Source organism: Watersipora subatra, chromosome 7 (genome assembly GCF_963576615.1).
Source record: "Watersipora subatra chromosome 7, tzWatSuba1.1, whole genome shotgun sequence".
In the NCBI taxonomy this organism is placed as follows: domain Eukaryota; kingdom Metazoa; phylum Bryozoa; class Gymnolaemata; order Cheilostomatida; family Watersiporidae; genus Watersipora; species Watersipora subatra.
In genome coordinates this window covers 43,564,968-43,587,367 of record NC_088714.1, presented here as the reverse complement: position 1 = coordinate 43,587,367, position 22,400 = coordinate 43,564,968, and the positions used below count along the sequence as shown (strand labels likewise).

The window sequence follows — 22,400 nt, the reverse complement described above, 5'->3', positions numbered from 1 at the left end:
CACTGAACGTATTGTTTCATAATTTTATCGAAAATATACAACGCCTGATCTTCTAAAATGGTTTGGTTCTTTTTGGAGTAGTAAGAGTCGCAGTGGATCCTTTATGATATAACAGCTTTCAAGCAGCACCAATTTTAATATACAGTCTAAGTCAGGAGTTCCCAACCCTTTTCATTCTGCTCACCCTGCTGGGTATTATCAGAAAATGTAAATCCCCACACGCACTGTTAACCCATATGACTAAAGAACAGTCAATGCAAAGTATAATCTATATTTCATTGCACATATCCAAACAACAATATATTTTTATTTTTTTAAACAACATGTTACTCTTTAATTACTATTGAGTATTGAGATTTTAGTTGCTGCTCATTCAGGCACAGCAATTCAATTTGAGGCTTTCTTCTAGATAGTGCCGATGCAGATTATATTGCTAAATTATTTTATTGCAGGCTTTAGATTTAATATTAAAGATGTGATAGCGTCAAAGTTTAGTTGATTTTAAAAAAGGAGGTATTTCTTTGTCTATCAGTTAAGAAGTTGTTTGTTGTATTACGGGATCTTATCGTCAAGATATTTGAAGATTAAAATCGAGAAAACTCGATTGGGGTAAAAACGCTCAGAAAAAAAAGACATGCTCAGACTTGCCCAAAATGATGTAACTAGTGATACAACCTGTCTCTATCTCTTGTATTCACATCGGCTATTGCAATAAAAGTCTCGTCCTATGCGGCTTTATTGGCATAAATTTAATTTTGTATTTGCTCATGTTGGCTAGAATAAAATTTTAAACCCAGCTACAGATACATTATTATAAATGTCTCTAATGCCTCAAATAAGGAAAATTAAAAACTTGTCATATTAGTTTTCTCTAAATGCTGTGTAAACATCTGAGTACCGACTACGATTCTGTCAGTCTACAGTAATTAGGTCGATGAGTTAACTTATTTCATCGTGGCCTTTGTATCAGCTAAATTCTTAGTTACTACCAACACCGAAAACTAGTTTCTAGATAAAATAAGCCGCATCTTTGAAAATAATATGTTCGAATATAGGGCGAAGACATATATTGTATGTGATATATATATCACAGACAACGCGTTTTACTAGCGATAACATTTATTGCGACCTCTATAAAAATTTTGTGCTGATGATTGGCTAAAGAAGAGATCTTATATTTATCGCTCATGGACTCATTTCACGTGTATCACTTGTTACATCACAAATGAAGCACCCGCTTGAATCTGAACGTTTTACAAGATTGGCCCATTCAAACGCTTATATCTCTAAACAGGGTTAGTCTACAAAGACAAAAATGACATCAAACTGTAGCTGATGTTTTAGTCTTTTATTGGTCTTAATTTCATTTGATAGACTTTTTTTGATGCAAACACATCTTTAAGCAAGTTGAGAACCTTGACTCATACAGATTATGTGGTCACAAATGGCAGTACTTTATGACTAGCAATCTTTGTACTTACGGACCAGATGTGGTAACCTTTGACAAAAACTCAGTAACTAAAATTGTTCCAGATGAAAGTTTTGCAGCTGAACTTAATATAAGCTCAAGAAATTTATACTGGCCCTCAGCTGGTACCGTGTGACTTCACACTGATGTGGATCGATAAGCACATCTAAATCTTCATTGGATATCTGAAGACAATATCTTTCAACCTCTGTGTAAAAGGGTTCCAAGTGTTCTGTAATCTTGCAGAACATTTGGAACTGTCATTTCATCACAAGGTGTCAGACTCGCATTGTCCAGCAAGTTGTATAAGCTTTCAAACTACACAATGCTTCCACTGCTGCTTTTTCTTTTGCAGTACATCTGCTTAGCTTGAAAAGCAAATCGTTAGTTAATAGCTTGATAACCAGCAAACATTTGTGCAACACAACAGTGTTATGTACAAAAACCCACATTTTTGCAGTTATTTGAATAGCCTTGTCTATAGTGTATTACTCATTATGTAGTTGACTATTTCTATCATCTCCTGCAATACAATGAAAAAAATGAAGGAATAATATGGTATGAGCTTTCTTTACAGTAGGGGATGCATTCTTCATAAGTGCTTGAAATCTTGATCTTGTGCCAAGCATAGATGGTACCCATCTGCGCAACAGCCAATGACGTTTTCCCATTTTAGGTCTACTTCATAAAAAAGTTGGAAACCATATAGAAATTGTCTTTAGATATGGCTTGCAGAAGTGCACAACACGTAAATCTTTTATTTACTTTTCATTGTATATGTAGCATGCATATGCCAGAAGAAGTCACATCGGTGAACTCATCTAGTTGAATGGCAAAGAGCTCAAAAAATATGACTTTACCTGCTCCTTCAACCTGAGCTTGAATGTCACTCACTGCCGTCCATGGTGCTAACTCTTATCTGCTCTGTGTTATGGGACATCAGAACTGTAACCACCTTCTTTTCAGTATTATTTTCAATATCAGTTCTGCTATCAGCAGTGTACATGACTTTATTAAATCTTCTACGACAGTATGTGGCTTTTTCTAATTAGCAATTTTGTATGCTACCTCATATGAGGCCTCCAGTAGTTTGATCCCTGACAAGGCCCCAAAGTGTCTAACCACATCCTCTTGATCTGTTTTTGATGTCGCTCAAAGAAGTTCTGACCCTTTTCGGCATATTGAGGATGTATGAATGAGAGATTCTGCTTCAATTTGTTAGGTCCTCAATCAGTGATTTACTCTTACAATCTATGACTAATCAAAGACAACACTTAAACAGATTAAAAAAGAGAATAACCTTGAGTTGAGGCGGGAATATTGGTTCTTGAGAAGGATCATACAAGCTTTTAGGAGTTGCTCTCTTATCCTCACTTGATGTCTCACTATCGCCATGGCCTCCCTTTACATTTTTGCAGCAGTTCTCCCCCATAGCGCATGGAGCCTTTACAAAAGACTTGAAGCCCTCTAGAATTGGTCTATAGCCAGTACATCGACATAGATTACCTGAGTAAGAAGGTGACCTGAGTGAGAAGGTGACAAGTCTGGAAATAGGTAGGCCTATGTTATCAACAGTATGTTAGAACCTAAAATATTATTTGTTATCTGTAAAATAATATAAATTCAACTAATTATAGATGTAAAAAAAACAGTTTGTCATCATAAAAAGGCTTTTGATAATATATATTGGGTTTGCTCAGACATGAAAATAACAGATCAATAAAAGAGCCCAGTTCTAAAAAGCACTAAAACACATTTCAAAAAACAGTTTTAAAATATAAACACTATTTCAGACAAGCAAAGAGAATATTCCATGTCAAAAGTGTTTTATGGACAGGCGATTTTAAAGGTTTACTTGCAACCAAAATCAAATTACAGTTCTTTTAGTATTAAAAGGCTCACCATGTCTTACTCCACTGTGCTGTAGGTTCAAGATACGTGGACATGTGTTTACAAGCTCTTAAAAGCTCAAAAACGAACAGTTAATCGCAGCCATCACGAAAACACCGTAGTTTGGAATCTCTTTATTTCAATGAAGATTTTGATGTTATCACGTGAAAGCAAAGACCAATAAAAGGCTCAATATAAAATATCTCGTAGCACTAGTTTATGACAATCACTTCGGGTTCTACCAGAAAGCCTGTATTAAACACAGATGCTCGCTACTTTACAGTTTCGTTTCAGCCTGGTCTAATCATCTAGTCCTAATCTGATCATGTGACCCATACTTCCTGCCAAATAGCGTGAACAATTTCTGCAACATTTTTTTATCACAGGTGATCAACAGGCTTGTCATGTTTATCAGAGGATGATATGCACTCCTTCGAGCGAAGGTTAGAAAATTAAACGCATTTTGAAAGGTGGTTTTGAGATATCAGCGCTCAAAGTGACAGCATTACAAAGAGGATAAAATAGACGCGTAAAGACAATAGACATGGTTTTACTGAATGCATGAAATATATTTGTGAAAGTATTTTGACGAATGAGGTTGCATGAAAGTGTAAACAGAAGCCATCGTGTTCAACTAAGTCCCATTTGAGCCCTTTTGGAAAGGGATTCCAATCTACGGCACTTTCACGATGGCTGCGATTTTCTGTTGGTTTTTTTAGCTTTTAAGAGCTTGTAAACACATTTCCACATATTTTTCACCTACAACACAGCAGAGTAAGACATGGTGAATCTTTTGATACCAAATAACTGTAGTGTGAATTTTGATGCAAGTAAACCTTTAAACATGGAAAAATTGTGAAAACAACTAACTTGACCTCGTCTAAAATTACATTTTACAACTCCGTCTTATCTAAAATGTGACTTAAGGACTTTAAGCATATGCCTCTTCAATTGTTATTAAACATTTAACTATTACATACAGTATGTAAACTTGGAGTGTATTTTCATCAGCAAAAACTTTTGGTGAAAGACCTGAGGAACAGGCAGGATACATTTACTTTCTCACACTAGGGTATATGTTAGAAAACTGCTGTAATATCTACCTTCAAAGGCTTTTTCCATCTGCTGCTGGCTAGGTTCTGGAACATTCCTCAATAAAGCGTACATCGACATAACAATGCCAGGAGTACAGAAACCACACTGTGATCCATGCGATGCGGCCAGTTTCTCCTATAAGACACGGAAGAGCATGAATTAAGAGCTGCTTGATATAGTATAGACATTGCATCAAGAATTTCATGTCTAGCGATTGCATTGCCACGGTGTTTAAATACAATATTAATAACTACTGGATAGTATCCATTAGCACCTGAACAGTAATGTTTAAAATTTGTGATATTGGTGAATAGAATACCATATATACATGTCGATAGGAAAATGAACATTGAAAAACCCAGTCAGGGTGTAAACCTTTTCTCCGCACCTGAATAACATGGAGTTTGGTTTTAGTACTCCCAATTCCTTCTACAGTTGTAACAGCCATTCCATGCAAAGACACCAATGGGGCAAGGCATGCATTCACAGAAAAGTGTCTAATATCAACTGTAAGGAAAGTCGCACGGGGTCAAAAGGAACAAACTAATCATGAGAACACAACTTTGCATTAAGATCGAGTCATGCAACCGTATATGTGGGGAGGGTTAAGGATACAAAACTTTATCTTCTTGCTTGTTGTAAGAAGAGACCATGACTGTACAGGCACCACAGCCACCTTCAGCACAGCCTAGTTTAGTGCCAGTCAGTTGACACTCATTCCTTAGAAACTGGAGGAGGGTGTCTTCTGGTTCAGGATTGTCTACTCTCATCTGCAACAATAAATATAGATACAGTCATTAACAAAAGTTTGAGACCAAGCTTGTTTTACCTGGGTTATACAATGTAAGGGCTACCTATCTTCCCTATGCTGCCGAGAAGTGATGCTATGGTTTGCACTAAGTTAACTCTGAATTATACAAGGTTGTGTCATGCTTCGTGGCTTGCATCATGCTTACATAATGTCACAAACAACACATTCAGGGCATTATTGCAGTACAGCTCATTACCTTTTCTGCTTGCAAAATGGGCGCTAAAAGCTCGTTATCGCCATGTACAAGGGCACAAATAGTAGCTCTTCATGGTGTTGGATACTCAAAGAGGCAGAAAAACAGCCATCAAGTATTGCAGAACTTGTACAGGTTATAAAGAGTGTTTTGTGCACTGAGATCACCGCAGAATACTGCAGAAAGCTGATAGAAAGTATGCCGAAGCGACTTGAGGCGATAATCGCCAATAATGGTGGACACACCAAATACTGACAGTAAAGACTCAAAAGTATTGTGCAACGCTTTTAATGAACTTTACAACTGCATAAGTAGAAGTGTTTCAGTATGTAACTATATTGTTTAATCACAAGTTTGAATAAAACCACATATGCTGCTATAAAATAAATAATAGGCATTGATTTACTGAGTGGTCTCAAACTTCTGTTAATAACTGTACAGTCAAGCCTCGACTTACAATGATTTCACCAAACAAAATTTTAACATCGGATGCAGAATTTGAGCAAATATCTGGGAATGTACATATAGTAAGATTGCATATAGTAATCTATAGCGTATGATCGTAAAAGAGTAGTCTAGAAAAATATTACTATTTCTATATAAAGGTAAAGAAAAAGCTGGTTGAGATTAAACATCAAGTGCAAAATAAATGAAAATATAAATCAAGTTGATTTAAATAATACCTAGTGTAAATTACAGTGAGTTACTCCTACGATGCCCAGCCTGGGCTTCTATTCACACGCCTTTTCATTAAAATAACAATAACAACCTTTCTACTGATTACTACTTTGTTTAGTTTTTAAATATAATGTAGACTATTACACTAAATTTTGTACATAGTTTTATACATGTATTTGCCTTAATATTTATGCCATTTAGTGTATCTATACACATAAATCTTAAAGTTTGTCTGTGTATACTTTTGTAATTCGGTATGTCCAGTTATAGCTACTAAAATCTTGGAATGAAGAATCTAAATCGCGGAAGATTTAATTTCAACCTCCCGTTTCCGAGACGAAATGCTAAGCCATTGCGCTACACGACATTGATAGATTCTATGGGTGATATATGTCGCTATGTGGGTGAAAATGCGCTACCACCCATCGTTACGACGCAACATCATTCTATGCACATGTACTAGTAAGAGCCGTAGATGACTAGCTTACTTAAATTAGCCATTGGCAATGTGCCAGGCTAATGGCAAGTGACATTGTTTATAAGCCGACTTTATAAGCGTGGCATTGCTATCACTGTTTGTAAGCTGATTTTTAACACACGTGCAACGTCGGGTATTCCGCTAGTTGGCACATAAAGGCCTCGGAGATTACTGATCCATACCCTGGCAAACTATACAATTTTTCATGTGCACCATGAGCCACCGATTAGGAATTGGCTATTTATTGGCAGGCTAACCAGGCAAAAGAACACCAAATTGTGCAACTGGAACTCAACCAGGATATGGTCATAAGCAAGGCTGCTATACCAAAAACGTGTTTACAACAATGACTAGAAGGTTAAGTATAGTTCAGATAACCTTAGTCTTATCCTCTATTTGCAGGCTAAAACCACAATTACCCCAAAAATGTTGCATAATCGTGCAGTGCTACTGAGTATTTGCGATGAACAGTATAATTTACTACTAAATTTTAATTGAATTAACACACTTTCAAAACATACTGTCATCAGAATAAATTATTTGCTTTATAACCATTGACAGGCCCTATACTACTGACACTGATAGGATGCTATTACAGGGCATATGACATTATAATTCTAAAAACTATATTGTTAAGGTCAAGCGCCTTCCCTTAACTGGCTACTGCAATCCACCCCTGTTTCAGGCAGAGAAAGAGTGTATGAGTTCAAAGTGAATAAGTTTGTATTTGGCTGTAAGCGCCACAATCAATGTACCACAGAGGCATTCACAACTCACCTGGGAGCCTGGCCCATCTTGCCAAGTCACCCAATTTACTACCATATAAAAGGAAGGTGGATATGTACAAAAACAAGTAAAAACATAGCACACGGTCGAAACTGAAAATAATAATAGTATAAAAAGAAGTATAAGTATGATTAAATAATTATTGGCGTCGCCGATTAAAAACGTACAGAGTAATAAGGAATAAGCATATGCAACAGACAGGGGAGACGAATCACGATATTTAAAAGGACAAGACAGTATAAGGCATATAGGAGTAAATAAAGTAAATGCAACATCCACCACAATATTGTAATAACCTTTCCATATTTCAACTTTTCATCTGTTTGTCCTTGAAGTGATGGGTGCTCAAGCGCTGCCTATGCAATACTTTATATAAGCATATATACTAAAGGATCGAAAAATGGACTGTTACATCTTTCGAGTGCAGATAGAAATGATGATAATATTTGACAGTCTAATAAAAACAACAATTCATATAATGTCATACTTGGCTGACTTTTGCTATCAGTAATCTATATACATGTAAATAAATCTCAGTGTTTGTTTTTTCATTGGTTTTTTTGTTTTCATCCCTGTGTTCCGTTAGAGCAATTAAAAATCCGCTTCGCAGAGGATCTCAACTCGCGACATTCAAATTGCAAGTTTACAACCAAACGCGCATAACCACTAGGCTGAAGGCTGGTTCACACTATATCACCGGGCCCTGCACCTTGATTAGCCCTGCTACTGTGCACGTGGGCCTTCATCACTCCCTGTTGTATTGTGATCGCTCATTCATATATGTATATTTATTTAGTTTGTCTCTATGTGTATCTGTTTTTGTGATGAAAATAAACTCAAACTCACCAGATGTCAGCATGTTTCTTTCGGCGTTCATCGTCGTTTTCTTTTCGGCGTTCATCGTCAGCTATGTGAACCAGGGCCGAACAGCATCGATGAAGCATAGTTAATGCATACATCGATGTCGAGAAAGATGTATGCATTTTTCCCGACAGATGCATACATCGGGAAAGTTTGCAGCTGTCAAACTTCCCCAATATTCCGCCGTGCATTGAGGACAGCGAGTATAATAAGAACCATTTTAGCTAAGTCACGGTAAGCTCCCGTAAGTTGCGGTCGCTGATAGCATGATTTATTTTCATCTATGATAGTAGGTGCGGGCCTAGTATTTAATTCAAGCATGCAAAAATGAAGACTTTTCTTCAAGAAAAGGAAAAAAAATTAGAATTGCTGATGCAAACAGGATGGGTTTGTGGCAGTTTGAACATTGTTACGAGATACAGCGATATAGTGTGAACCAGCCTAAAGTTGTTCTTATTATTACTAACGCTCTCAAGTATAAGTATATCCTTATCATGATTGTACACGCTAAATATGCGCTTATTATTATTAATATTTCCTTTTACTGTTGTTACTTTTAGAAATTTCTTAAAAGCTAAATTTTTCACCATTGCCCATTACCTATTTTGTTATTTGTAGTTTACAAATGTGCTGTTTCAATTTCAAAAAGGCCGTTACACTCCTATTTCTGCTTTCTAGGGTGATAGCTCTGAAAGGTCCCACAATCACTTTTTGCAGTGTATAGATATAGCCGTTATCACCCATGCTTCAGAATCCTTTGGCAACACCCAGAGTGCACGAATATCTTGAAAACAATTCGTAGAAGCTACCTGAAATGACACCTGAATGATGAACTACTATTATACCTATGACAGTTTTTTAAACTTCATCTTTGAGCCTTTAAGAGCTTGTAATCACATTTCCATATACAACTCGACTTGCAAGTCAACCTTTAAATGAAATGTGTCTGTCCCACAATCACTTTTGGCACGATGTATAAACATGGCAGTTCGTTTTTGAGCTTTTAAGAGCTTGTAATCACATTTCCATATACAGTCAAACATGGATAACTCGCCCACGGATAGCTCGAACACATGGTTAATTCGAACGGTTTCTTTGGTCCGTTCCCACGTAATGATAAATTGCTATAGATAACTCGAACTCAACACTGTTAACTCGAACTGTTTTTTGCCCAACGGCTACCGAAACGGTTGTTATTGCTTTAGAAAATCACTTTATTCCAAGCTATAAAGGTAAACCTCACTTTTTGTAATTCATAAGCGTCGTTATTACCACCATCGGCAAAATATTTTTGTCAACGACTTTTCTAAAGGTTTGGTGAAATTTGATTTATACCAAACATCCGCTTAGCGATCGCCCTTCGGAAGCAAGGTAAAGTGAGGTAATCTTTGCATAAACTTAAAGAAAATTCGGCAAAATTGATCGTGGGTAAAACGCTCAAAAGAAAAAGATGTCTTTTCTTTTGAGCATTTCAACAACGATCAAGTTTTGCCAATGTCAATCTAAAAAACGTCCTGGCAATAACATCACCTCAAACAACAAACCGATCTCAAGTGATAGAAAAATCTCTATACTTTTTGATAAAAACGTTTTAAACTTCACATTAGAAGCATTTAATTTGAAACAAACCATTTGTGCTTTTGATTTATATTATAGTTTGTATATGTACATGTATCTACTAGTAGATAAGTAAATACATGGACTTGTGACAGTGCTCTGATAACTTGAACGCTCTGATAATTCGAACACTTTCGCTCGGTCCCGTGAAGTTCGAGTTATCCATGTTTGACTGTAGTTTGAACCTACAGCACAACAGAGTAAGACATGGTGAACCTTTTGGTACTAAATAACTGTAATACGACTTTTCTTGCAAGTCAACCTTTAAATGAAATCTGTCTGTCCCACAATCACTTTTGGCACGATGTATAAACATAGTGCCAAAAGTCATTTCAGGTAGTTTTTACCAATTGTTTTCAGTCGTCACGCGTGCTTCAGAATTCTTTGGCAACACTCAAAGTGCATGAATATCTTGAAGGCAATTCCTAGAGGCTACCTGAAATGACACTTAAAAGATGGACTATTATTATACCGTAGCGCTTGAGTACATACGCATACTGGCCTTGTAAGACTTCTAGAATGAAGCAGGTTAGATTATAAGAGCATAAAAATTGGCAGGAAGCCAAAAAGAAAAAAGGAGGGTGGAATATTTGAAAAGATAGATAATGAGAAAGGCTATGTAAACTCATATGACAGATGAGTGAACAGACTGCTTTGGTTATGCCACGCTATCAAGTTTCAAAACAGTGTGTGTATGCAGCCTAATGAATGGTATTCATTACAGACAATGAGCCACTGCCCGTGGAACAAATCCTATTGCTAGAAAGCCATGCAATTGAAGATGACTAGAATTAAAGCCATTGATTCATAAGGATCTATAACCTTGATAAAATGGGGATCTCACTGAATTGGTCTCCCGAACATTGCACGGCTTTTTTGATTTTAGCCACAAATTAGCTTCATGGTTATTGCCCAGTTATATTGAAATATTCTACTGAAGTTTCCAAACATTTTGATTAAATCATGATTTATTAAAGGAAAACTAGATTGCACGACCTAGACGTTGTTGAACTTTGACGATAGCCTCTGAAATTAAAGTAATAATCTCAATCCCCACGCTATTGCTATTATTTCTTGCATGTCTTCCAATGAGGTTCTGTTTTCTGCTTGTCTTTGTGGCTTTTTCCTCAATGTTAACTTTGAATATTTAGACATGAGTGACAATAGTAAATAGAATGAAAAATAGGAACTTATTTCATCAAACAGCGGAAAAGCATTGAAACTTCACGCCCACAATATTCCTCACCCACAATACTCATTGAATAAACAACCCTTGGTAGATCAGCATAATTAGATATAATTAAAGGTTTATCATGTCAAGGCAGTCAAGCGAATACTGTACACAAAAGTCCACTATGAAAAATAGACTTAGTAGTAGTCTAAAGGAAACCTTAGAGTTACAAAGTAACAATTAAGGCAATTTGAGATTTCAAGAAACAAAACGTTTTTAAAAACAATGAAACAATAATAAACAACCGGCATATATATAATAAGCTAATATTTGAATCCTCCAATCCATTCCACGAACAAGACATGACTCTCGCATAGCTACAGTTAATGCTTTGGTAGTCTTCATTACACACAATGAGAGGTCATAGAGCTGCTTTGAACGAACCAATATCCCAATTTTACATTTTAGCAGGATTGATCCATTAGATAATGACCTCATTTTGGTAATGGAAAGCAGTTAGTTAGGCTATATGAATGCATTTATAGAACATACCTGCTTTCCATTGACATAGAAAATAAGAGTCTGTTTATCCTCATTGCCAAACTGGCAGACATCGAAAGGTTTCCCCATCTTGTCTATTCAACCTTGCAGCTCCTGCTATACCCAAAAATGATGAATAAGAATACATACCAAAAGTTATTATACTATAAGACAGTGAAATCAGTTCAACTCCAGAATAGACCATTTCTGGAGCTCGGTCTACTCTATATAAACTAAGGGATTTGTATTTGTTCTGCTACACCATAGTATAATTTGTTAATGTACTGCTATAATGTAATTATAGCAGTACAGCACTGACAGAATAATTTGAAATAATATCAACCAGAGAAAAGACACTATATAAGCTTAAAATGTTTTCAGTAGCATGCATATTGGTTACTAGCTAGGACATGATGCTTAAAGAATATGGGGATATAGCAGTTAAGAGAATTCTTTAGCAGCATCAATGAATAAACGCTAACCGGTGATTATTCGAAATGCCAGCTAATCTAGCATAATAATACATAAAGTAGTTTTGTCTGAATAATAATATCTAACTAATAATGGTCATGAAAAGACGACTCAAACCAATTTGAATCAAAATGGAGGTCTCGAAAGATCCCCTAGATCATAATGATGAGGGTATCATGAAACTTTGTTGTCTTGCTACAGAATAACTGATAGGGTGAAATACCACACTGATCTGACCTGACTGAAACCTAATGTATGCTACTTACTTACACGATGAAAGAGTTTTAGATGAGCCAGAAGATAATATTGCCTGGACTTCTATGTGAAAAGATTAAAACTGTACAAACATAATTAATCCGCGGTACTAGATGAACTCATCTGAAGAAGCAGCTAACCGCTGCCTAACAGGTTAAGTTCTGCTACTTGCAAAAACTACACCGGTACTTGAACAATATCAATTATCGTTATGGCCCGAAACGTTTTTTGAAATGGCATTTTTCAGGGTAATGTTAGCCAGAATATTTATCCTACAAGATCAGCTTCATGATGTTGTATTAAAGGATTTATTAGGCTCAGGCTAGATTGGTGTCTGAGCTCAAAGCAGTACAGGTGGTCTTTGCAATTACGTGAGTGAATAAAAGTGGATAAAGCTAGAGAATAAGGCTAGTGGGTAAAGCTTAGGTAAAGATTAGGTAGTAGGGGAGTATGGGGCAGCAAGGCAGTATGGGAAGTACATAAGCAAGTGGAACGAAAGACAGAGTCTCTTCTTTGCCCTATGCGCATCAATACATGTAAGTCTACTAGTAGAGCAAGAACATAAACTTATCGTTCAGCCTTTTCCTTCAGAGGGTGGGCTATTCATACAAATATGTTTCATAGTCAGAAATTTATGCTGAATTCAATTATAATGTTTCTACACCTATGTGCTTGCACATTTCTGAGCTAAAGGGCACTTTTGAAATGGGAGGGGCAACTCAAAGTTTGCTTGAAAAACCTTACATATCAGACAAAGAAAACTATTTTATAATCTCGAAAATTAATAAATGCTTTTATTTGAGATTTGGTGAGTCAGCTCTCAGCATTTTTTAATCCCTGCCAAGGATGCAGCAAGACTGCTTGTTTCACTGTCTTGATCAGTCCGTGAATGAAGCCCTACTCAGAGTGACTAAACTTCAATATGAGACAGCCAAACATTATTCAAGCAGATGGTTGATACTGGAAGAAAAGAGCATTCCATGTGAAATTGCTCAAAGAGTGCTAAGCATTGAGAACTTTGATGAGAGTTCAGACTTGTTATGTCATTATGCCTTTTATAACAAGTATTGTAACAAACTCGTTATGGAAAGAGCTGAGAAAAGACATGAGAATAGACAGAAAGAATGTGATACATCAGAAGAGGTGAGACTAGATATTTATAACTTTACAAATGCATGATGATTACTCCATGATGATGGTACTTTGGTGGGAGACAAAGAAAACATTTTCATTTTTGTCTGCACTTTTTGGGAGCAGAAAAACTAACACTTTGCAGTTTACATGGCGTGTTATAGCCTACAATTTGGACATAAATGTATAGATATATTACATGTATGATCCTTCCTTGGATTTTTGCATATGACCACACCACATATGACCATTGTACGCTAGATATGGCACACTGTACTATGCAGAGATGATTAATCTGAATGTATCGCATAGCAAGGTGTATGAGGCTCTTATGAAGAAGGGGTACTTTACTTATCAATCACGGCACCACTGTCCATTTAGCTCTATTGCTTGTGATCAATCTATTGAGCAAACAGTTAGAATAGACTAAAAGTCTCACGGTGGAATCATAGGGTTTACCACGAAGTCAGTCATCGGCCTTTCAGCGCTGGACTTTATCTCACCCGAAACAAACAGCTGAGCATACAGACAGGAAGAAGATGCTAGTGCTTGGTGAATCGGATACAGCAAGTTATGAGATGCATGAAAAGGCATGGAAGGCTGATGAAGAAATGAGGGAAGTCATGAAAGACTCATAACAGCAAGAATCCGTTTGCGTTTCAGACCACCAAGCTAGTACATATTACCAGTGATGCAAAAGCCTCCATTGAAGTGAAGCAGGATCTTGAAATAGCAAATGTGATAGGAAAGAAACAGCTTTCAGAATATGTACAGAAGAGGTTAAGCACCCAAGAAATTGATTTCAATGCATCCATCAAGTCAAACAAGCTCAAAACCTTTACCACATTACCATCAGCTAAGAAGAAATCAAAAGAAAAAGTCTTAGAGTGTTCGCACAGACTGTTTAAGAATTTGTTAGTGATCAATCAACAGTGTAACTTGGATTTGAGAAAAGTGTTATCATTTTCTTTTAGCAACATCAGCTGGTCCCTGGCTAACTCTGATGGCTCTATATTGAAGACTGCTAAATCGGCTCCGATGGCTGCTGTTGAGAAAGATGCTGATGATCAACCATCGATCTATGTTAACCAGAATCAGCTACCAGTCTTTGACGCTGTTGTGGTTGTTGCTATAGGCAAAATTCAGACCCTGAAAGCTCCTCCAACTTTTGGCATGGTTGCAAGTCAGCTTTTGCAACGGATAGTTAGTATTGCAAGCGTGTATCACACATGTCGTGTAGATTTTGTTTGTGACACATACCCTGATATCAGCATTAATGGAGGTGAGAAAAGTCGTAGAAGTGTGAAAGGAAGGCAGAAGGTTGCTGTGTTTAGTCCGAGCGAATCAGTGCCAAAATGGTCTGAACTTTTAGCAGATGGCTCAAACAAAACTGCCCTAGTAAAATCTTTGAAGGATACATGGAGCAAGTCAACTGTGAAACAGAAACTAGATCTTGTAACAGCTTTTTCTCAATAATGCCACATGATCAGCTATGACCTTGATGAATCAATTGCTGTAAGCCAAATAGATAGTTTGCTGTCAGACCACGAGGAGGCAGATACACGCATGTTATCACATATCGCAAAGATAATGGAAGACAGACCCAGCTCAAAAGTTCTAGTCAAGTGCCAGGAGACAGATGTTTTCCTAAGCTGTCTATCTCTAGTGGATGAGCTGCCATCACAGAAACTCATTTACTGCTGTGGTAAGGAGCGGTTGAGAAACGTAACCATAGGCTGTCTGTCTACCGTCCTCACACTCGAACGATAGAAAGCACTGCTCGAGCTCTATGTTCTAAGTCGATGCGACAGTGTAAGCAAATTCTATTTCAAAGGAAAGATAACTTTCTTCAAGCTGCTAAAGAACAATCCTGAATTCTGTAACATACTGAAATCATTAGAAACAGATTTTGAAGTTGATGATGCAGTAAGAGAATCTATTGAGAAATTCATATGCAGATTATATGGTGAAGAAACAAATTCCATCAATGAAGCACTATATAAGATCTTCTGATGACCGTCGTATCGCACATCACAATCAAACCTACCACTCACACTAGAAGAGTTAAATCTCCATATATCTAGGGCTGCCTATCAGGCCGCAATATGGAGAAGAGCCAAGCAAATCATCATCAATGCCCCATCCCCTAGCAACATGGATGGTTTATGGAAGGTGGAGAGTTTAAAGCTAGATGGATGACACAACAACCAGCACCTCCTGATGTGCACATAACATGTTTTGTCGATGCAAAACTGGGTGCCAGTCTCGTCGCTGTCAATACAACAATACAGATCTCAAATGTACGGACATGTGCAGATGCGGCTGCTGTAGCAATAGAAATAAAGAGGATGGAGATGAAAGTAGTGATGCAGAAGACTCAGATGACTGTGAATTACAAGGTTAGTATTTGAGTGGTATTGTAACCAGAGGTGTGCTTCATGTTTGATTAGAACACGTATGTGTCATACCATATGAAAGATGGACTAATTGCGATTTTACTTGCATAATAAAGTATACGGTTCAAAATCATAAGCATTAATGATGAATAAATGTATACTAAAATATTATATACACATGGTCTAAGTCTTTAAAAATACTTTTCATTTTGTTTCGCAGATCTGTAATGATATAGGAGTTGCGGAATAACAAGTGTAATAAAAAAGTGGATGATAAGTACGACAGTGAGTTTCCGCCATTGTAGACGCAGAACAAAACCCTTAAAATGGAAATGGTGGCCCTGAGAAGGGCCGAGGTGGTTGGTGGGACTACTGGCGCTCAGAAATCGATTTTGACTGGTGAGTCCAGTAGCCCGAGAGGGTCATTATCATCTCCGATGGAGTCTACCGATGGGCGGACGATCTTGGACTCCACTTCATGTCGTGGAGTAGGGCAAGCATCACGGGCTGGCCTCCAGTATGGCCGTCGGTCCTGCCGTAGCCTTTGGTAGCGTTGCCCTCGGTGATGGTGTTGGTGACGGGGTGAACACGCCCTCGGTCTCTGGGGTTCAGTCTGGGTAGACTGTGTTCTTCGGTGCTCAGCAGAGAGGTGCGCATGCAGGAGAGGCTGAGTGGTGAACACCTCATCACAGGAGGAGCAACGGTGTCTGTGTACACGAGCGTGCCTCTGTAGGTAACGCTCCTTGTTGCAAGAAAAATCGCAAAAAGTACACGAGTGCTTCATGCCTGTAAAAGCGAATGAGCTGTAAATCAGTGTGTACCCGTATTTATAGACAGTCAGCATGCGTAAGAGAGTTGATGACGTCATTCTAAGCCTATAATCCCGCAGCTTCAAATTGCTGACTCAATGGATCTATATTACGTTCGTCGCAATTCAGACAAATTTGAATAGTCATTTATAAGGCACACTCTTAACACATGTCCACTGTAGTGTATATGTATGGGTTATACTAGAAATTTTTTTACGTTAACCATTTATTACCATATTGTTCTAAGATTTGTATGTTACTATACAAACACTAAAAATTATTAATACTCGTATTGCGTGATTAGTTAGTGACAAATGTTATCGTTTTTGTATTCGAAATATGTTCTTGTGGAATTGGTTGACCTAATTACTGTGCAGCCAATCAATTGTAGATTTTTCCCTGGGATTGCTTCATAACCTGTCAGTTTTATCATTGCTGGTGTGTTACTGCTTGGTACTGAGAGATATAACACCAATAAAGATACTGCGTTCTTTACAATAAGCTCTGCTTGATTTTCAAAAGCAAATAGGGTATAAAAAATTCTTGTCACTGTTTCTGACTTTAGCATTGTGATATTAGCCAGCGTATCATAGGTGCTTTCACTATAAGTGCTATTGACCGAACATCAAGAATTATTGCGCTCGGCTCACTATCGAGTTTGTTTATCGGCTCACCATCGAGTCTGTTTATCGGCTCACCCACGAGTCTGTTTATCGGCTCACCCACGAGTCTGTTTATCGGCTCACCATCGAGTCTGTTTATCGGCTCACCATCGAGTCTGTTTATCGGCTCACCCACGAGTCTGTTTATCGGCTCACCCACGAGTCTGTTTATCGGCTCACCATCGAGTCTGTTTATCGGCTCACCATCGAGTCTGTTTATCGGCTCACCATCGAGTCTGTTTATCGGCTCACCCACGAGTCTGTTTATCGGCTCACCCACGAGTCTGTTTATCGGCTCACCATCGAGTCTGTTTATCAGCTCACCATCGAGTCTGTTTATCGGCTCACCATTGAGTCTGTTTATCGGCTCAACATCGAGTCTGTTTATCGGCTCACCATCGAGTCTGTTTATCGGCTCCCCATCGAGTCTGCTTATCGGCTCACCATCGAGTCTGTTTATCGGCTCACCCACGAGTCTGTTTATCGGCTCGCCCCCGAGCCTGTTTATCAGCTCGCCCACGAGTCTGTTCATCAACTCATCGAGCTTGCGTGAACTCGCTCGAGTTGGGAGTTGTCTATCCTCGTCGAGCAGAATTTACTTCACAAGGACAAACTTTAAAGCTGCCACAATATCAACCAACCAAACTGAGAACACATAATATTATATAATACAATTATAATATTATTCTAATATTTGAATAATAAATATTTTAGTATCATCAAAACTAATTCCAACTTAGGTTATTGCTAATTATTTAGCATTTATATGCCTATTTCAATATCACATTGTTGGTAGAAGCACATAAAACACTACAGCCATTTATTTAATTAAAATAATATATTAATTATAATGCTCAAAAACGAACAATCAGATAGGTGTAGAAACCAGATATTTGAAATCAGCTCAAAATTCTGATCTAGATGTCACTCTTATTACATAGCCCACCTTCAAAAGGAATAAATCACTTTTTGACAGGTTTTGACGCCCTCCTGCTCTACTATACCCATTTATACAACACATGAGATATTTCAACCTGTACTTGGTCAACACATAGTAATTAGGAGATACTCTGTATTATGATAAATAATTCTCGTATTAACACTGCGACTACCTATTCTGCTATCTCAAAAAAAATCAAGACGGTTGCAAAACTGTCAGAGTAGCAGCTCAAGAAAGGGCTAACGTTTTTTATTCTCACAATTTTATTGCATATGACAATTATGCATAAAATATCGTCTACAGAGTGCATTTCCTCACCACAGCTCAAAAAATCTACATGTAGATTAACTTTTCAAATCAAAGCGAAGAGCCTTATTTTACAGCCTTATTTTACAGTCCATTAAAACTGGTGTGACGTTAATGTCTAGCCAGAACAATTCAAATTGCATATTGAGGAGTTTGGCCCTAACTTGGCTAGACTAGCTATTAGTTCGTCTTCCTCAATCTTAGTGACAGCTCTCGATAACAGACTTAAAACCCTCACGATTCCGAGTTTTGTAATTGTGAATACTCCAGATCTATGCTTCTTCTGTGAACATTTGTTGTTTCATTAATTATAAAAACGAATAATTTTCTAATACACTGAAAACTTAACCACAGTCGTTTGGACTACAGCTTGTAATACTTTACCTCCTCCTAAGCGACTCCTTAATCCACGACTCCTTACACACCTATGCAGAAGCAGTAGCCAAAATCGAAACTAACTCTACTGAACAGGCCTCTCAAATTAGAGCAGAAATTAGCTCCATCAGAACCGAAATGACTAATGAGAGTAGATCAAAGAATCTGATTATCTTTGGCATGACCGAAGACCAAGACACAACCTTAGACGAATCAGTCGCTAAAGTTTCCACATTTCTGAAAGAATGTAACTTGAAACACGAAACATCTAAAACAAACACAACAAGACTTGGTCAAAAAAAAGAAGGTAAATTCAGGCCTATCAGACTAACTTTGAGTAGTGAACCCCAAAAATGGGAGTTCCTGACGCGTATTAACAATCAGAAGGTAAAGGGGGTTTTTGCTCGGCTTGACCTTAACAAAAAAGAACAAGAGGCGGATTTTCTCCTGAGAAAGGAGCTAAAAGAGACAAAAGCGAACAACCCAAGCAAAATATTCAAAATTGTGAAAGGAAAAGTAACCAGAGTGGGGGACCTGGACCAGTAGGTTTTGCTGGGAGTAGTGTAAGATTGCTTTCTTTAAATGCCAGATCACTGCGAGGAAAGGTAGCTGAAATTGAATCTCTGGCTGTAGACTATGACATTATTTGTATCACCGAGACTCACTTAGATAACAATTTTTTTCAACTCTCAGTTGTTTATGTCTCAAGATAAAGTAATATATAGGAGGGATCGGAATTTATATGGTGGAGGAGTTCTTGTGGCCATTAAAGCTAGTATTCCTCACAGAGAGATTGCATGTGATTCTAGCGCGGAGGTGGTTTCGATATGTTTTAAACTCTGTGGCGACGAGTATTGCAACTTAACATGCTACTACAGGCCACCATCAAATAATGATCTTAACTCGTTTTTGTCATATATAGATACCATCAAATCTCTCCACCCCACAAATAAAACACTCATAACCGGAGATTTTAATTTACCTGGTATTAATTGGAACAAAGTGGAGTTGTCGACTTCTTGGAGGCCTTTTTATATTGATTTTATTAATTTACTGGCAGAGCACAATCTAGAACAACTCATTCATGAGCCTACACATATAGCTGGCAACACACTGGACTTACTATGTACAGACTTGGCATTTAAAATTGAAAATGTAAGCGTTATCCAACCAGGAATTAGCGATCACTTCATGATTGAAGCTAAGATCCTTGCCACTCAGACTGAGAAAAGTAAGTCACTTAGACCACCTGTTAAACTATTCCACAAAGTGGACTTTGCACAATTTAGTGATGACCTAGATCTTGTTTACACAGAGATTAAAGATCAGATTAACCAAGGGGCAGATATGAATACCTTATGGTCAACTTTCACAACTGGATTACACAATGCTGTTGACAGTCATGTTCCTACACGCAAGTGCACAATTAAGAATGACAATGAACCTTTATGGTTCAATAGTATGGCTAGGCGGGCATGCAATAAACAACGGAAATTATACTCCTTATATAAAAAAACAAAGGACCAAAGCACGATGGCAAAATATACAAACCTGAGACGTTCTAACAAAAACATGTTCAAAGCCCTGAAAAAATCGTACATGACGAACAGATTGTACAAACCACTAAGCTGTGGGAACTCAAAACCTTTCTATAGATATGTAAAAGATTTGAAAGGTAACAGCAATCAAATAATGTCTATGGAAAAAGCAAACGGAGCACTAACACAGGACTCGGTAGATATTGCCAATACCCTTAATAATTTTTTCAATAGTGTTTTTACAAAGTCGTCTCCACTACCAAATCTGCCCTCTGTAGATAGTGCTGTTGATATTCAGATTGACAAGGAAGGAGTTATAAATCTTTTAAAATCTCTCAAGTCTGGAAAGGCACCAGGACCAGACAAAATAACCCAGGAGTACTTGTCAATTAATTTAGACAAAACTGCAGACATTTTGGTATGTATTTTTAACCAATCTATTCAAACCGGAGCTCTACCAGATGAGTGGAAATTGGCGCATGTGACCCCCATTTACAAACAGGGCGGCCGAAGCAGTCCCTCAAATTACAGACCGGTGTCTCTTACATGCATATGCTGCAAACTCCTTGAACACATTGTTCATCATCATCTGAGTAAGCAGCTTGATGAGATTTTACACGAAAACCAGCATGGTTTCCGTAAAGGGTTGTCATGCGTTACTCAGCTGGCTACGGTAACTCACGACATTCTGAAAAGTATTGAGAAAGGTGTCTCTGTTCATGCCATAGTTCTAGACTTCTCGAAGGCTTTCGACGTAGTAGAACACCAATTACTTTTAAGTAAAATGATTAAACTTAAGATCAATCCTATTATTATTCGGTGGGTTTCATCATTTCTTAGTGAGCGATATCAGAGAGTAATTCTGAATGGCGAAAACTCTGATTTAACTGTTGTCACATCTGGTGTCCCGCAGGGTAGTGTGTTGGGACCAGCATTGTTTATACTCTTTATCAACGACATTGTGGACTGTGTGTCCAACAGCACTATTCGATTGTTTGCTGACGACACTCTAATATACCATCCCATTACTGGCCCTGGCGAACAGGCTGAACTGCAGGATGATTTAAATAGTTTAACATCATGGGCAAAAATAAATAAGATGAGATTTAATGCAGGAAAGAGTAACTTTATATCCTTTGGAGACAAAACACTGAACGCGTACATATACAAACTTGACAAGAGTGTCTTAAACGCATGCACCACAATTAAATACTTGGGAGTCATTATTTCACAGGACATGAAATGGCATCACCACATTACTGCAGTGTATACAAAGGCACTACGCATTCTGGGTCTACTCAAGCACTCACTTTACAGTGCTCCTCAGAAAATTAAACTGCTTGCATATAAGACTATTTGTCGGCCCTTGCTTGAATATGCTGCGGAGGTATGGGACCCAGTAACTAAATCTCATTCTACTCAATTAGAGAATATCCAAAGTAAAGCTATTCGCTTTGTAAAAAACATCAAGGGTCGAGATATTTCAGTGACTGACAGCAAAGTTGAAGCGGGGCTGACCTCACTTCAAAAAAGAAGGCAATTGCAAAGAATTTCTTTATTTTGTCGTGTTACAACAGATAACTATTTGCTTCCTTCTTTTGAGGACACTTTAAATTTTATGCAGAGCTCAACTCACAGTATGAGTACTCGCACTCAGGGTTACAATGCTATTGCTTGTGAGTCAAGCTTGTTTTTACAGAGTTTTTTAGTACGAACGGCAAGGGAAATTCGCACAGGAGAAATTTTTGATGATTTTTAAAAAAAAACTAATATTACTATAGCTTTTTCATGTAAAATTTTTTTTTTTATTGAATAAATGGGTTTAACAATATTTTGATAGGCACATGAAACTGTCGTTTTAATATGGAGCTATAACGTGCATACTTTTAGGGTGGATTTTTAACAATCAATTTTAGATATGAATCTTAC

The 22,400-nt window shown here is 37.6% G+C and overlaps 1 protein-coding gene across 1 annotated transcript in view; it reads right to left on the bottom strand.

Annotated features, from left to right (window-relative positions):
- LOC137400334 (xanthine dehydrogenase/oxidase-like) overlaps positions 1–22,400 on the bottom strand; it is an 83,620-nt gene that overhangs the window by 61,054 nt on the left and 166 nt on the right. The window contains exons 2-6 of the mRNA XM_068086664.1: positions 11,601–11,705; positions 5,069–5,223; positions 4,842–4,950; positions 4,462–4,588; positions 2,769–2,974 (exon numbers count right to left, since the gene is read on the bottom strand). Coding sequence (XP_067942765.1) covers positions 2,769–2,974; positions 4,462–4,588; positions 4,842–4,950; positions 5,069–5,223; positions 11,601–11,678 — 675 coding nt within the window. The 5' untranslated portion in view covers positions 11,679–11,705. The remainder of the gene's footprint in view (positions 1–2,768; positions 2,975–4,461; positions 4,589–4,841; positions 4,951–5,068; positions 5,224–11,600; positions 11,706–22,400) is intronic.